At 35.7% G+C, this 16,293-nt stretch overlaps 1 protein-coding gene across 8 annotated transcripts in view; it reads right to left on the bottom strand.

Moving 5' to 3' along the window:
- The window catches only part of NOL4 (nucleolar protein 4), a 394,246-nt gene that overhangs the window by 86,184 nt on the left and 291,769 nt on the right, over window positions 1-16,293 (bottom strand). For 7 of the 8 annotated variants that reach the window (XM_060120683.1, XM_060120681.1, XM_060120684.1 and 4 more), the window contains one exon: window positions 6,941-7,054. The exons of the other annotated variant lie outside the window; for it this stretch is intronic. In XM_060120683.1, coding sequence (XP_059976666.1) covers window positions 6,941-7,054 — 114 coding nt within the window. The remainder of the gene's footprint in view (window positions 1-6,940; window positions 7,055-16,293) is intronic. 8 annotated transcript variants of the gene reach the window in all.

The following is a 16,293-nucleotide window of genomic DNA, read 5'->3' as shown; positions in this document are numbered from 1 at the left end:
TGAAAGAATACAGATTTGTAAAGCAATTATCTTGCTCACAAAATACCAACAGAATACAGGTCAAATATTCTTCCCTACAGAGCAAATAAATATTCCAGTAAAACTTTGGTACGCGGACCTCTCACCGTTGTGGCCTCTCCCGTTGCGGAGCACAGGCTCCGGACGCGCAGGCTCAGCGGCCATGGCTCACGGGCCCAGCCGCTCCGCGGCATGTGGGATCTTCCCGGACCGGGGCACGAACCCGTGTCCCCTGCATCGGCAGGCGGACTCTCAACCACTGCGCCACCAGGGAAGCCCTCCATTAAAACTATTTAACTGTGTTTCTCAAATATTATATAATGTGCACAATGAACTAAAAATTTTAAATTAGAATAGTAAATATTTATTGTAGTTATCCATAAGTGATATTTTATGTATCTGTAAAACATTTTGATATATATATTTACTTTTCCTTAGTTTTTATGTTTATAAAGTTTCTATGTTTACAAAAATATAATGGAAATATATAATATTTCCCTATTTTTATTATTTAAAAATGTGATTATAACCATTCTTAGAGTCTGTTCTGGTATTATATAGGTATGATGGTTGGTTTGCAGTAGTGAGAATGTATTCAAGTCTCTCTGGATTGCTTTACTAATTTGTCCACCCCTCGGTGCACATGAATTTAAGGTCATGGTTCAATATCCACTTGTTAGCTATTTCCCAGATGGAAAAAACCTCTCTTCCTGTGGAATATGATTACTTACTAACACTGCCAGGCATTTTAGAGACCAAGTGAATGAACAGATGGTTCAGTGTACACCTGGTCACACCCTTCCAATGGTGAGTGTGCAAACAGCATATTTATGAATGATTGAAACTGATGAAAACATGCATTTTTGAAGATTATTGAGCCTTGTCTTTTTGTGGCATTATATTTGTAGCAAACTGTTGGATGTTGTGGTGTCCCTATTGTAAATGTTAAACATGGTAATTTAATTGATGGTGACTTCCAAATTGGAAAAGGATGTAACTGTAATCTCAGGAGATATTGAAAATAGCTGAACGATGAATACAAAATGGAATTATACTTTAGAAATACAACTGGAATTAGTAATCATATGTGGCTTAGTTTTTTGACTGGGGGCAGAATTGCTATAGCCATTGACACTTAATTGCTTCCTTCTTGCAAAGAAATAAAATTAAACCAAAGGGCCTGGTTAAGTTATTTTTATCTTATAGCATCCAATTTTTACTTTTAGGCTCTGGTGAATTTAAAAACAAAAAAGTAAACAGAAGGTAGAAAAAAGGATGGAGAATTCATTTGACATAATGGGTGCAAATCTATGGAAAATTGTGGGTTTCGAACCTCAAGTCCAGTCTCTTCAAAATGGGAGGAGCTGAGTTATGAATTCATTATCAAGGAATAGATCTGAGAATGTATTATTCTCATTCCTGTATTCAAATCCTAGACTAGTTGTCCATAGCAGTGCTTCTCAGAAACAGCATTACCACTTCTAGGGGACATCTGGAAAATATATAGCAGGTGAAATAGGCATGAAGTGGTAGGACTAGCTTACGGAAAGCTCAGACATTCTCCAGGCAGTACCAATCAACTAAGAACTGTCCCTGTTCCCATGTGAATTTTAAAAAGTCATGCTGGATATTTTTGTAGGTGAAAGCCTGAATAGGGTTTCCTGAGCCTAAAGTTTAATTTCATTTTAGGTATAAAAACAAAGTTTTTGTGCCTGTTTTAAAATATATGTTGAATTGTCTCAGGAATACATTACCTTGTAAATCGAGGGACTATTGTGCTGTTTTGTTTGGAAGTGTACCACTAGTTTTTCACCGTTTGTAAAGTTCATGTCACTGAATTCTGTGAGCCACAATACATCGGTATCAGAGGACAGTTGTAGCTGTGGCTTCTTCATTGATTTGAGGGACAGGCAGAAGCAGCTGATGACTTTATTGTATCTTCTAGTGATGTGGAATCCCCATATTTCCACACCAAAATACATGTTATTTGATTATATATTACTTCTAAAATAAATAATGTATTATTTATATTAAAATCAAGACATTATCCATACATATTTAAATTATGAGCATAATTTATATTAACTATAAATTGCATTTCAGGATCTAAAAGTGGGGCATTTCGAGGTGTTTCCTGTAAAACAGACATGCTATGTTTGAAAGGTTTAGGAACCACTGGTTAAGAATCAAAGATTCTTAGAAGTTAAAAAAAGCTTTTAATAGGCATATGTTTATAAAACAAGCAGAAACGCTTATTTTTATAGGAATAAGGTAGAAATTAAGAGCATGGACCTTATATATATCAAGAGCTTAAAAAGTCTTGCTGGTTTTTGACCCAGGTCTCATAATTTATTCTAAAAAAATAACTGGCAAGGTATCCTTTTCACAGGTAAATTATGGTAGGAAAAACAAAATCAACATTTAATAGTTTGGAAAATACTACATGATGGAGTATTAAGGGGCTTCTAAAAGTAATTGATAAACTTACATAGTGATACCATAAATATTCACAACATTAAGCTAAATGGAAGGATACAATGTGATACTATTTTGCTTTTTAAAACAGGACGTTTTGCATAGATAGAGGAGTAGAAAGAATTATATTATAAAACTGAATAGTGGAATTACTAGTCAATTATATTTCTTCTCTATACATTACTCTATTTCCTAAATTATCAAAAATAAGCCTGCATGTCTGAAAGTATTTTTTTTAAATGTTACTATAAGCATGATTTTGAAAAGCACAAGGATTGGATCCAAGTGGGGATCCATCCTGAGCAGCTCTGCGCTAAGAGCTCTGGGCCTCAATGTCTCCACTTCATGAAAAGTGATGACAGTTACATAGAATAGGCTTGCAACCCACCTCAAACAGTGCTTCATCCATACACGTTCCTGCTGTTCTGTTGTTATTAATATTATTACTAATGAAGAAAATAAGGCCTATTACAGTTAGATGACTTGTGAAGTATATTCTATTTCAATTGTTTAAAATTACGTGTGTTACAGAGGAATTACAATATATTCAAGGAACTACTCTAGGTGGTACTTTGTTTCTCTTATATTTTTTCTCCTTTGGATGAGAGGGCCGTGCTGAAACACATGTTGGAACACTCAAAGATAGAGTTTTCTTTCTCCAAAATATTGTATATAAGAAAGACAAATGCTAGAAGTAGAATGAAAGCCAAGGATGACTGAGAGTAGGGGTATGGAAGTGTGGGCTGGAAGGCCACAGAAATAGGTTTCAAACCCTATCTCAGTTACTATCACAATGTTTACATTTAAGCATAAAATCCTACTGAAAAATATTTCTTTCAATTATGCATTTGTGAAATTTTATAAACGTTACCAAAAGTACATGCAAATACAGAAGGAAACATGAAAGGAGAGCTGCCTGACTCAAAAACAGCTTGACAGTGGTGTTTTCGGTAGTCTTCAAATACATCCATGACAAAATGAAATGCCTGTATTAAAACTGCCATTGGGTTTATGTGGCTATATTTTCAACCTTGATACCTACCATTATGTTTCTTTTAATAACATGCCCACTCATTAGCAACCTAACAGAACAAAGGAAAAATCAGGAAGAGGTACAGGTCACAGTGAATTCACCAGTACTATAGAAAACAGAGTAGCAGGAACTGTGGGCTTACTAAATATTTTTTGGTCTTGGGCCGATGGTTTTCTGTTGGTTTACTAATAGCGATTTTCTTCTTTAACTCAGTGATGCATCAGTTTTCAGTATTTTTTCCCCTGCTTTCTCACCTTTTATTACGTCACAAGCAACTAACATGCCAATTCCCCTATGGTGTTCTTTTCAGTAGAGTCAAAGGTGTCATATCACAGCCTACCATTGATTTTCCATCTGTCCCAGTCACCGCAAAAACTGTCACCCAGCACACTCGTGCTGCATTGTTCTTCATGAGGGCTGGATCTGCCGAGGAAGCCCTTGACCATTGGTTTTACGTGATCCCTTCTATAAAACTAAAAGCTAATTTAACTGAAAGAACTTAAATAGAGAAAAGGAGCCAAAGGAACCCTCACATTAATCAGGAATTTCAACAAGCCTTGGAATAGAATATACGTCATTCCTCAAAAAGAGCAAGTACAAAGCGATGGGGGATAAATGACCAGCAAGTGGATGTTTCTAATCTTTCTCACTTTCTGCCTCTGTCTCTCTGGTGAGATGAACTTAGCCAAAATCATTGAGATAGATTGGTTTTTAAGTAAATAGTAGTGAAATAATATCTAAATAACAAAGATAAAGACAATTTGAGCTATGTCATAGCAATATAAATGTGAAGTCTGACTCTGCCCATCTTTTTGAATTGCCAAAATGAAAAAGGATTTTCTGGGTAACATAAAAATCCCAGATTTTCATGTTAAAAGAAAAGAAATGCTGGGACTTCCCTGGTGGTACAGTGGTTGAGAATCCACCTTCAAATGCAGGGGACACGGGTTCAAGCCCTGGTCCTGGAAGATCCCACATGCCATGGAGCAACTCAGCCCATGAGCCACAACTAATGAGCCTGCGCTCTAGAGCCCGTGAGCCACAACTACTGAAGCCCGTGAGCCACAACTATGGAAGCTCGTATACCTAGATCCCATGCTCCCCAATAATGAGAAGCCCGTGCACCGCAACAAAGAGTAGCCCCCGTTCTTTGCAACTAGAGAAAGCCCACGAGCAGCAACAAAGACCCAAAGCAGCCAAAAATAAATAAACAAATAAATGTATTAAAAAAAGAAAAGAAGAGAAATGCTGAGTATATTCTATAATTCATTGGGGATTGACCTCAGCCCTGAGTCATCTGATTCCTAATGAGGCAGTAGGCTCCTGCCCTTGCCTACTTGCTTCAGGGCTGAGGCTGCCTCCTCTAGACCCTGGGGCAAGGTGGACATATGAAATAAAGTATTTAACACATCCATAGTACCTTTCATGTTCATAGCTTTATAAAGCCCAATTAATTTATCAAGTTTCATAAACTCTGAAGGACACGTATAATTACAGCCCTACATATGGCTAACCAGGGGCAGCAAGTAGTCACGTGTGCAGCTGAACAGAATTTAGACTTTAACTGTCTCATTTCTGAACTTTCATGCACCAACAGAAAGGCAGGGACACAATGAAGAATCTTTGAGTCACTGGAAAATTCTAAGAATTGTGAGTTGCGTTAAGAATGTGCCTAGAAAAGGATGATACCATTGCCAACACCAAAAAGAACTCTGGCTGTCTCTACTTAGGCAAAGAGTGTTTAGATCCAGTTAGGGGATTTCCTGCTCCCACATCTCCATGCTTTGATGAAAGTGTAAAATCCAATTGGTAGAAGCCTTTGTGCTGCGTGCCAAGTGAAGTCTATATAATTCACAGTAAGAAGAAATAACTATACATTTGTACCCTCCATTTTACAGATTAGGTCAACAGTGGTTAAGTGATTAGACCAAATATTGTGGACGACCAGCTTTGGGGAACTTGTAGAAGGAGACAGTAGGCAGTACATAACATGAATCAGTCATTTAGTTTTCATGACAACTGCACATATGATTGACTCTATGATTCAGGGATATTCTAGAGTGTAGATTGGATGAGCTATGTAGCGAACTGACAACCAGGAGATTCCTTTCAATCCCAGAATTCTACTCTTCTGATTTCTAGAATAATGATCTTTTCTCAAGTGGACTTAGTCTGAATTCAAAACTCCTAAATCTGAGATGGTACGATTAATGCTTCCTTATAGTCTTACTGATACCAATGCAATGACAGAAAAGCTAGAACATCAATTAAAATAACTTTTTCTAGGCTGAATTTTCTTGATGCTTACCACATGCCAGGCAAATTGCTAAGTACCTAACATAAATCTATCATTCAGGGTTCTCACACACCCCTATAAGATTAGTACTGTTATTATTGTTCTTTTACATATGAGAACACTAGGCACAGAGAATTGGAATAATTTCCTGAAGGTCACACAGTTAGTAAGGGTAGAGCTGAGAATCAAAATCAGTTGTATTTAACTCCAGAATATGCAGTCTTAATCACTATGCCAAATATGGTATTATATATTGGCCTGTAACTTATTTTAAGCAAGATAAATTTTAGAGATATAATAATGACAAAAGTCTCAGGCCTCCCTGGTGGCACAGTGGTTAAGAACCCTCCTGCCAATGCAGGGGACACAGGTTCGATCCCTGGTCCGGGAAGATCCCACATGCCGCGGAGCAACTAAGCCCATGCCACAATTCTGAAGCCCAGGCACCTAGAGCCCATGCTCCGCAACAAGAGAAGCCACCGCAATGAGAAGTCCGCACACCGCAAGAGTACATCTACATCACATGGATACACAGCCTTAGAAAAGAGATGTAGAAAGATGATACTTAATGGTTATACAGTAAATGATTTGTTAATGTGAAGGTAAGCCCAGGACATAGATGTTCCTTCTTTTATACCCCCATTTTATGGCTTTCTGGTCTTCAAGATTATGTTGTGTTTTCCCCATACCTAGCATAATCTATTGATATTTGGCAATGGACCAGAGGAAATTAAAGAGAGGTTCATTTTCATTCAAAAAGACCATAATCAGGTCACTATTATAAACAATCAGGTAAACTTACAAAACTACTGTAAATGATCATTTAGAGCCTCTTATTTAAATAAGTCATTAGCCTTCACATTGGATACTAAACAGAATTTTAACTCATTAATTTTACAATTGTCCATTTTTCATCACAGGAAATTTTTGTCATTGCATCTCTACTGATCTCATGGACACGCCTTTTTCAAGTTTAAATTCATATCACAAAGACAGAAAAACGATATCTCTGTGGACTTTAAATCCATTCCAGAGATTCTGCTCTTCTCCATAAATCAGATTAACTTAACCATATTTGCTATAGCTGGTGGTCACCAGACCCCAAGACTCCTCAGTACCTGTTGTCTATCCAGACGCATCCTCTTGGCGGCATTTCTACTCTCACTCTCACAGGCTGAAGCCAAGATACTCTCTGCAACTGCTGAAGTAAGGTGGGAAGGAATAGGTCGAGACTAAAAAAAAAGAGAGAAAAAAACATGAAAAAATTATTAACAGTATCATTAACAGTCCAATGCTATACTCAGATCTCATAGGATGTGCAGGAGTATCCATGTATTTCAACTCAACTGATTTCAATAGAAAGAGGAAATGGAAATTGCAAAGATGAATAATGAAAGCTAGTTAGAGGTTAAAGCTAGAGTTGCTACAGATCCACCATCCATTCCCACAGCTCCTTTGTCACAAGTGTTTAGTCTAGGCCATTAAGCTGGAGTTTGAACAGGCAGTGGTAAAATTGCTGACTGGGTTTTGCAAGTAAAACAAGTCCTTTAATTCTCTTATAACATATGACAATGCACAACAAAACAAAACAAAAACAAGTGACAGGGCCGAAACAGTTGGAAAAACTGACAGACACTCAGACCATGTCAAACAATCTTAATATGAAATATTATGACTATTTACAGTCTGAGTTGTGACACAACTGATGTGATTAAAATTCTTATAAAAAACACCTTACTTTAGCTTAAAAACAAACTAAAACTTCAGTCCTAGAACAATTTTGCTGTAACAAAAATTCAGTGTTCTAGATGTGAGATGTGCATGTGTGCCTACATGCTTTGTTTTATTTATAAAATATGTGTCAATATTATTAGTGTAAGCGGTACATGTTGGATATCCATCTTCTGTGTAGCCCATGTAGAAACTCATTAACCCCCTGACTAAGCTCCTAATTAACTACAAATTGTTTGTGATTCTCCATATCATTTGTGATAATCAGAAAAGTTTTCCATTCTTTCCCATAATTACATGAAAAATTATCTAATTGAAAGATGAATTACTTAATGATACCAGACAGTTTTTTAAAAAATGATGAGAAGCAAATGATAGATAAGTAACGTAAAAATTAAACGAGATGAGATAGCAAAATATGAAATGACAAAATAAGCATCTTTTAGCAATCTAGCATATTATAATGGTATGCCATCTTAGAGTTTTCAAAGCCTGAGTCCAAAATATGTATGGCTGCCATACATATTTCTTAGAGGCCTCCCAACTATTAGCGATCTTTTAATTAATTTTTGTAAATGAATGTGAGCATGCCTTTATTGTACTTGATTCATTTTGCTAACTCTGGCATGTATGATGTGCATTAGCACACTGAACCATAGCATTTCTATCTCAAACAGTATTCTAGAACAACTAAATTCAGACCACAGTTTTAATAGCTACTCTTCAGTAGAATTTGTTCAGTGCAGAAAGAGACCAAGCTTTGACTTTATTTGAACTAGGAAGCAATTTCTGCTGCTGCCTCACCTGACTCCCCCATGTTTCCACCTCCAAAGTAGCCTCTGTAGGCAAAAGGTAGGAAGGGTATAGGGTGCAGTCTCCACCTGCTAACCCTGTGAGATGATGGAAATGATAGGTAGACAACTTTGACAATAAAGCATTAGGATATTTGGAATGTCGTTTTTGCAAAAGGAAGAAAAGAAAGAGGCCCCCTGAGGTAGCAGGAAGAATAGTTTTGAGAAGGAAATTACAAAGTCAGGACTGTGTGTTGGGAACAGAGAGGGTCAAATGAAGTAAACATTAAAAAATATTTAAATTGTCATAAAGGTGTATATATCATTTCAAAATGCGTATTGCTTCACTTCATTCTGTACTTCATTGAATATGGATAAGGTAGTCTAGCTCAGAACTGAAACTATACTAAGCTACAAAAATCAGTGTTTCATTAAAAGATGGCCATAACATGGCTCAAAATTATACTCTAAACCCCATGGGAATTGGCTACACAATGTTGTTCATCTCAACTGAATTATGTTTTGAGGCAACAGTGTTATAGGAAAAATGGGAATAAGAACATTCCATTATAAAAAATCATCTATTTCATTGTAGCTAGCATTGTTTAAATAGAAGTGAGAGTTCACACCTTTATAAACTACATCTTTAGACACTTCATCTAGTTCTAGGGATTGAATTAACAGAAGCTAACTAAATATCAGCAGTCTCTATTTTCCTGATCCAATCATTGACAGGCACATGAAATTCAGAGACCTGTTTCTGTTCATTCCTTTTATTTTTTCTCTTTACCTGGTACCTCTATTCAAAATTAGGAATATGTAAGGCTATGAAGCTTCATTAAGCTGACTAAATTGTAGTAATAAACACATACATTCCTTAAACACCTAACAGTTTGTTGAACAGAGAGAATACAAGGTAAAATACCTCTTTAATTAAAATGATTTGGTAGCATTTCCTTTCAAATTCTTTTTTAATATTTAAAAACAAAATGGGAAATGACTTTTACTAGAACAGTATAAGTTACTGTGTGTAATAATTTATATACTTTCCTTTTTGGAGAAAATGACACAGTTGGGTTTTTACCAAGTATATTTAATTGGTCTTCTCAGAAAATAGAATAATTTCTCAGCTGAGTGGAACTAGATATTTTTTAAGGTCACTGGATAACCTCATTATTTCAAGATTTTGGGAAAAAAGTCAACTTCAAGATAAAGCAATCATGTACTCTTTCCTATTAAGTGAAAAAAATCAGTAGAAGCAAAGATACGTGATTAAACATGGCCAGAAGTTAAACAATATAATTTTGAAAATAGAGTTGTTCTGAGTTTACTGTAGAATCATAATCCGATAACTGTAAATGGTCATATAAATCATTCAGTACAGTTTCTTCCTTAAAGTTTGAAGAAACTTTTTTGCCTAAGGACAAATTGAGCTAGAAATAGAAGCCAGGTTTCATGTCTCCCAATTCTCAACTCTTCCACTCTCCTGAATTCTGTTGTATACTTAGTACTTTTACAAAATTTATTATTAATAACATAAAATATTTTAGGAAAGATCCTTATATATAAAATGTTGGCAGACCAAAGTTATTCCTTTACATGTCTGTATTACAATGATACCTGACTCAAGCTCATTGGAGAGAAGGGCAGAATGAATGAATAAAATCTATATTACAGTTTAATAGGTACATATGTGTTTTTCAAGGAATTTACAATATCCTAAATACATGATAAAATACGTACCTCCAAGGAGAAAACCAGTACTATTCATTCTAAATTAATCTTAAGATAAATATTAATAATACCTAACTCATATTGAGTGCTTAGATGTGGAAGCATTAATACAAAAATCTGTGATTCATTATCTAATTTCTTCCAAACAACCCTTGAGAAAAAGTACTTTTATCACCCATTTTAAAGAAACCCAAATTAAAGTCCTATATAACTTGCCCAAGATCACACAGCTATGATGTGGAAACACCTGAATTCATCTTTAAGTCTGATGATAAACTGGGACTAATAATCCCTAGTAAAGTTTATTGTCATTTTACAATGAAGGCCTCAGTGAGTTTAAAGAGAGCTGGAGCTCTTAAACACTACACATTCCTCCGGAGGAGTCCATGTACAGCTTACTCCATTATGCATTGAAATGAAGAATATATTAGGGTCTTCCTAAAATACTTCTCTTAAAGTTATCAAAATCCTCCTAAAACAGCTTCCTATTAATTCTTTAGAACTCTTCTTCATTAATGGCATGATAAAATGGAACTTATCTAAATTCCATCACATGTTCTAAACTGATGCAATCTAAATTCACAAGATTTTCACGTTGGGGCAACCAGAAGTGCCAAGAAATTACGGTACATGACACATAATAAAGCTTAGTTTCATGCCCAGAACGAGAATCAGGAGCCAGGCAGAGAAGTTCTTTCTCTCCTGTGAGGCAATCCTGGTAAAAATCCCCTTGGTTCTAATACTGATGAGCCAGTAATAAATGCCGGTGCTCGTCAATACACACAGAGCTCAATTATGCTCTGCCCGGTTATATGATACTAAATATGAAAGTCTTTGGCTTATTTTTCCTCCATGGTGTGGCTATTATCTATTTCACAACTCAAAAGTACTTAGACCAAGAGAGTGAGAAGGAAATTCATCAGTTTTGCTCCTTATAGAAGCAGTGTTATCATAGAGAAATTTAAAACTATTATTTATGAGTTCTCAGAACGATATTCATGGGGACTCCCCTTTCCTTCGTGACATTTACTGGTGGAAAGCTTATTCTAAAATCATCTCTTTAGGGTTTTCCTGTCAGTGTGTTAAGGGCTGTAGTCATGGGTTCCACCAGGGATAAATGCTGAAGATTCCTTTTTACACCAGTAAGAGTGGCCATAAAACACAAAAGCTTCCACTGTAATAACTTGAAATAATATTTCACAAAAATGCAAAGAGTTCAATAGATAATTTATGGAAAACAACACTGCTCCTTCCAGTTGAATACAGCTCAGTAAATCTACTATTTAGTATCTATCTTAGATATTTAAAAATAATTATTCAAAGATGTATACAATCACATATTCTACATGATCTATACCTAGATTGAGATTTGTTACCTATTTCTTTCCTGGATATGAGATAATGCTAACTAGCCTTCACTAATTATCTCTTCGTAATTAACTGTCATACTCAACCGGGACAAGCTGATCTTTCCCCAGTACTGTTCTTATTGTAATAATTATCTATGCCCAAATCAACGGTGGTCGTTTCATTAAACAGATGGCTAAACAGTCACATGGGGTTTTGGAGTTTAAAAAGTCACATTTTAATTGGGGACTTAAGATATGATTGCTGTTGGCAGAGTGTAAATGTGTCTTTCCTTATATAGGCATGTAAAACCTACTACCACACCAACAAACTATTCCATTTTTTGGTCTTAAAACTAAACAGTGTTAGAGTCCTCAACTTCTGCTGTACGCTTAGGATGCTGTACGTTTTTTTTTTTTTTTGCAATTATAAAAAGTAAAAAGAAATCAAGAATATAAGCTCTGTTCATGGGTTACTGTGGCGATGCTCTCGACTCCAGTGTTCAAGCACAGCTTAATCAAGTATTAGACAAGCCAGATTGGGAGCAACGGTGACATCAACCTGAGATTTTAAGTAGAATGAGCTCTTTTAAAATAATTAAAGCAAATAATTCAGTAGTCAGAATTTAGGTAAAGTTTTAAGTTAAGATGATTTCTGCTAAACTTGTTACTTTATAAAATACATAATTTGAAAATTCTGCAGCTTGGATGATATCCTGTCACCCCAAAATGGTATACCCATGCCTGAACACATAACTGTTACAGTGTAAAAAGATGCAGCTCCCAAGGGATCCCTTTTTCTGACCAGGTAGCTTCATTTACCAACATCAGTGGACTAAAGTAACAGTTTAGCAACTAAGTCAGACAGACCTGGATATTATTATGCAATCAGTTCCTTGCAATTTGCCTGACTACTTTTGCTATATAATCTCTCTGAGCCTCACTCATTCTGCCGAGTATCATTATTTATATTTTTATAAATGGCAAAACTGAGGTTCAGTCAATAAGCTATGAATAGGAAAAATAATCTCTATATCAGGGGGCAGTTGTTAGAATTCCATGAAGTAAGGTACATAAAGTCACTGATATCTTTACTAGTTTATCCAACAAATATACTTAATGGGCACTTTCTGTATGTCAGGAACTGTGCCAAGTCCAAAAATACGGAGATAAAATCAATACTGTCTCTGTTATCATAGAGTTTACTTTGCAAGTTAGTACAATGCCTAGTACATAGGGTATAATATACACGGAACAAAGAGTGTTTATTATAGACTCACAACCTTTTGTCAGCAATTCTAAGATCCTAATATTGTATGAGCTGAAATATTTCAAAAACTTAGGGTAAACTCAGTTGGCAGAAGAAACTGATATGAGAATATTTAGAAACTTTCTTTTTTCTGCTTTCTGTGAATATTCCTAGGTTTTGTGGCAGGAAGACTAATATATTTGTGCATGGGATGTTTTTCCAGACCCCAATGTGAGTGTTATGCAGGAAACAGAGTATGTACTTTATCAGGTCCTCCAAATCAGAAAAGTTCTGAATTTTGGACCATTGATGATCCAAGATCTTAGATAAGCATGGTGGATGCAGACTAAAATAGCAGCTCAACTGTCTTGACCCCATCCTAAAAGGTTTGGGTGGATGTGATAAGCAAAGTCCCTTACTGACCTAACTGGCCACGTGACTTAGTCCTGGCCAATCACGGGAGCCCATCCCTTTGTTCCCAGTGACTGATCCAAGAAATGGACATATGATCCAAATAGGGCCAATCCAAGTCCTTTCATGGAAATGGGGACCTGGAGCTGGAAGACTGCTCTTGGATTGGGAGTTTTAAGAAAAGAAGCTTAGAGCTGCTGATGGCAACACTTCCCAACAGGTAGCAAGACTGAGAGTTAAACCAATACACAGAGAAGCATTGGGAGAGTGGCAAATCCCTGACATTTGAGCCCAGCTATGTGAGAATCCTTGGACTTTCCAGTTTTCCTGAGAAAAATATCTTGACTAATTTAAAAGGAGTTTAAAAACAAAGATGATAATTAACCCCTATCTAGGCTGTGATTATAAGTATTTCATTATGAATTAATAGTCTATGCTTTGGCCTTAATTTTAGAACATTATTGACCTTTAATAATGATCTTTCACAAACACATGGGGAATTGTTAAGTTTTATAGTTGATGTTAAAGCCCAATTTAGCTCATGTCATCTGACATATACATCTGATCAAGATGAGATAAACTAAATTTTCAACTAAAATGACATGTTTTCATTTTAACTGACAACTTATTCAAGTCTCCACTAGGAAACATCTTTTAATTCTGAAAATAAGTGATTACATTTACTTATGATTATTTTGGACCATGACATCTTTTCTTTTAATAGTTTACTTATGAAACGTAAAACTATATACAAATTCTATTCATACAATTAATATTCACACTAATTACCAAATAGATAAAAATATTTTAAAAATAGTGTTCCAAGAGAGTTAAAATTAAACGTTATATGACGCCTTCTTTAGGAAAAAAAACTCCCTAAGATTTAAAATACATTAGGCTAGATTTTCAGTTATCAGTAGCTTTTAAAATTGAAATGTCAATTGCAGGATACTGTGAAAGAGCACACAATAAACACTAGCTTATCTCCCCACTAATTTTACTACAAAGTAACACATTAGTATGAATGTCCACTCATTCACTCATCCTTCATTCAACGATTTTAATTCCATTGAATTGAACACGGACTGAGCAGATTTCACGAGCAACTAATTGTACTGTATAAGACATAGTGGATGATACAGAAATGAACAAGTTAAGAAGCAGAGTAGTCAAGGAACGTAACTTCTTATTAGGGAGCTAAGGCCCATAAATAAATAACAGTAATATAAGACAGGATAAAATAAAACTACAGAAGTACCACAAAGTACAATTTGCACATGGAAGAAAGAGAGATTTAAGGCTGCTGTTAGCTAGAAGTGATGATTAAATAGATAAAGGCGTATTGGATTTAGTCCTCCAAGGAGTTCAACAGATTGAGACAGCAAGGGTTTCCCAGTAAAGGGAGCAGTGGAATGCAATTTCAGATTCGACTGCATTTTATCCTGTTCCTCAGAGACCAGGTACCATGCTATGCAGAAGTTTTTATATTTGTTATTTCAAGTGTTGTTGGTTTTCATGTAGAAGTGCTATTTGTTTCCATTTTTCCCATGAGGAATCTGAACTACAAGAGATACAAGGTCCACAAGTAACAGCTGATAAAACATGGCTAAGAACCAAGATCCACTGACTAAAATCAGGGAGCTTTTCTTCAGATTTGCTCACCAATGCTGCTAATTTTCCAGTGTCTCCTTCTGGGTTGTTTCCTTTTTCTTAGAGTACATTTTAGTTCTTCCCAGAAACAGCTTGTCAGTGGTAATTTCAGTAGTTGTCTGAAGTATTTTTCTTCCTCACTCTGGAGGTAGAGTTTAGCTAGGCATTGATTTGTAGACTAAAAGTAGTTTCTCTAAAAAATTTTGAAGACTTTTTTCTCAGTATTTTGAAGATTGTCTTCCGACATCTATTTTGAGGACAAGTATTATGTTCAGTCTACTTTCCTGTTTTAGATAATTTCTTGTTTCTTCCTGGTGACATTTAAGAATTTCTTGGGTCTGCTGCAGTTTTGCCTTGATGTACATAGGTGTGACTTTGTTTTTATTTGTGCTGCTCAGGGATGGTCTGTTTCTCTGTTCTTAGTATTCATGGTCTAGTCAATTCTGAAAAATTCTTCCTCCTTTTTTTGCTTGAATATTGTCCTCATTCTCTCTAATTCCTCCTTTGGAATGCCTATTAGATCTATATCACTCTAGTCCCCAAGTTAACTTCTTTATCAAATTCCACTTCTCTTTTTTCTGTCTGAGTAATTTCCACAGTTCCAATGTATCAATTTTCTCTTTGGTTGAATCATCTTATCTGCTATTTAACCCATCTAGTAAGGTTTTAGTTTCAATGTTTATAATGCCTGTCATTTCATTTTTTGAAGTTGTAATTTGATGCTTCCAATTCCCCTTTAATGGAAGAGTAGTCCTTTCCAGGGTCCCAGCTTTTTATACAGTTCTCAGTTCATGTTCCTGCCTAGTCACAAACCCAAATCCCCATCTCCTGAACTTGAATTGGCATTCAAATCCCAGCCCTGATCTGTTTGGGCTTAAATTCACTTTTTCTATCTTCCTACTCTGTTACCCTATCAAATTAAGGGCTTACAACTCTGGCTATGAGTTTGCTATTTATTTCAAGGCCTGGGAATTTCCTTTTCTTTCTTTTGAGCTTATATAGGCATTTAAAAATTGTTATATTTTACTCAGGGTTTGTATGTATTTGTAGAGGGAAGGTGAGTGGGGTGTGTGAGGGGGTATTCCATGAGACTCAGGTCAACATTTTGCTTAAACTAAAAGATCCACTGATGAGTAACTATGAAAGCACTGATGGTTGTATTCTTTACACTTTAGTTACTCTTCAATTTTAGTAAATAAAATAATTTAGTAAATAAAGAGAGAATAGTACCCATGAACCCTGAGTCAGGAAAAATCAGTGAACCAAGAGAGCACACACTGAAGAGAAAGAGTAGCAGTTCCCTGTGATAACTGAGACATTAAAGGAAATAATTGAGCATATTAGAAGAAAGGGTAGAAAGGGGCCAGATTATATGCTAAACATTTTATTTACATTATCACATGTAATACCTCGAGAGCCCTCTCCTTTAGAAAAATGGAGACTCAGAAACATCACATAAAATTGTACAGGAATTGAACCTAGGTGTCTCAGTTTCAAAAGGGCATACTGTAACACACTATAGTAAGAAATTTAGAATTTGTCCTGAGATGACAAAAGTT

This window comes from Lagenorhynchus albirostris, chromosome 14, assembly GCF_949774975.1.
Source record: "Lagenorhynchus albirostris chromosome 14, mLagAlb1.1, whole genome shotgun sequence".
In the NCBI taxonomy this organism is placed as follows: Eukaryota; Metazoa; Chordata; class Mammalia; order Artiodactyla; family Delphinidae; genus Lagenorhynchus; species Lagenorhynchus albirostris.
The sequence above is the reverse complement of the archived record's forward strand: the minus strand, read 5'-3'. Positions and strand labels throughout refer to the sequence as shown.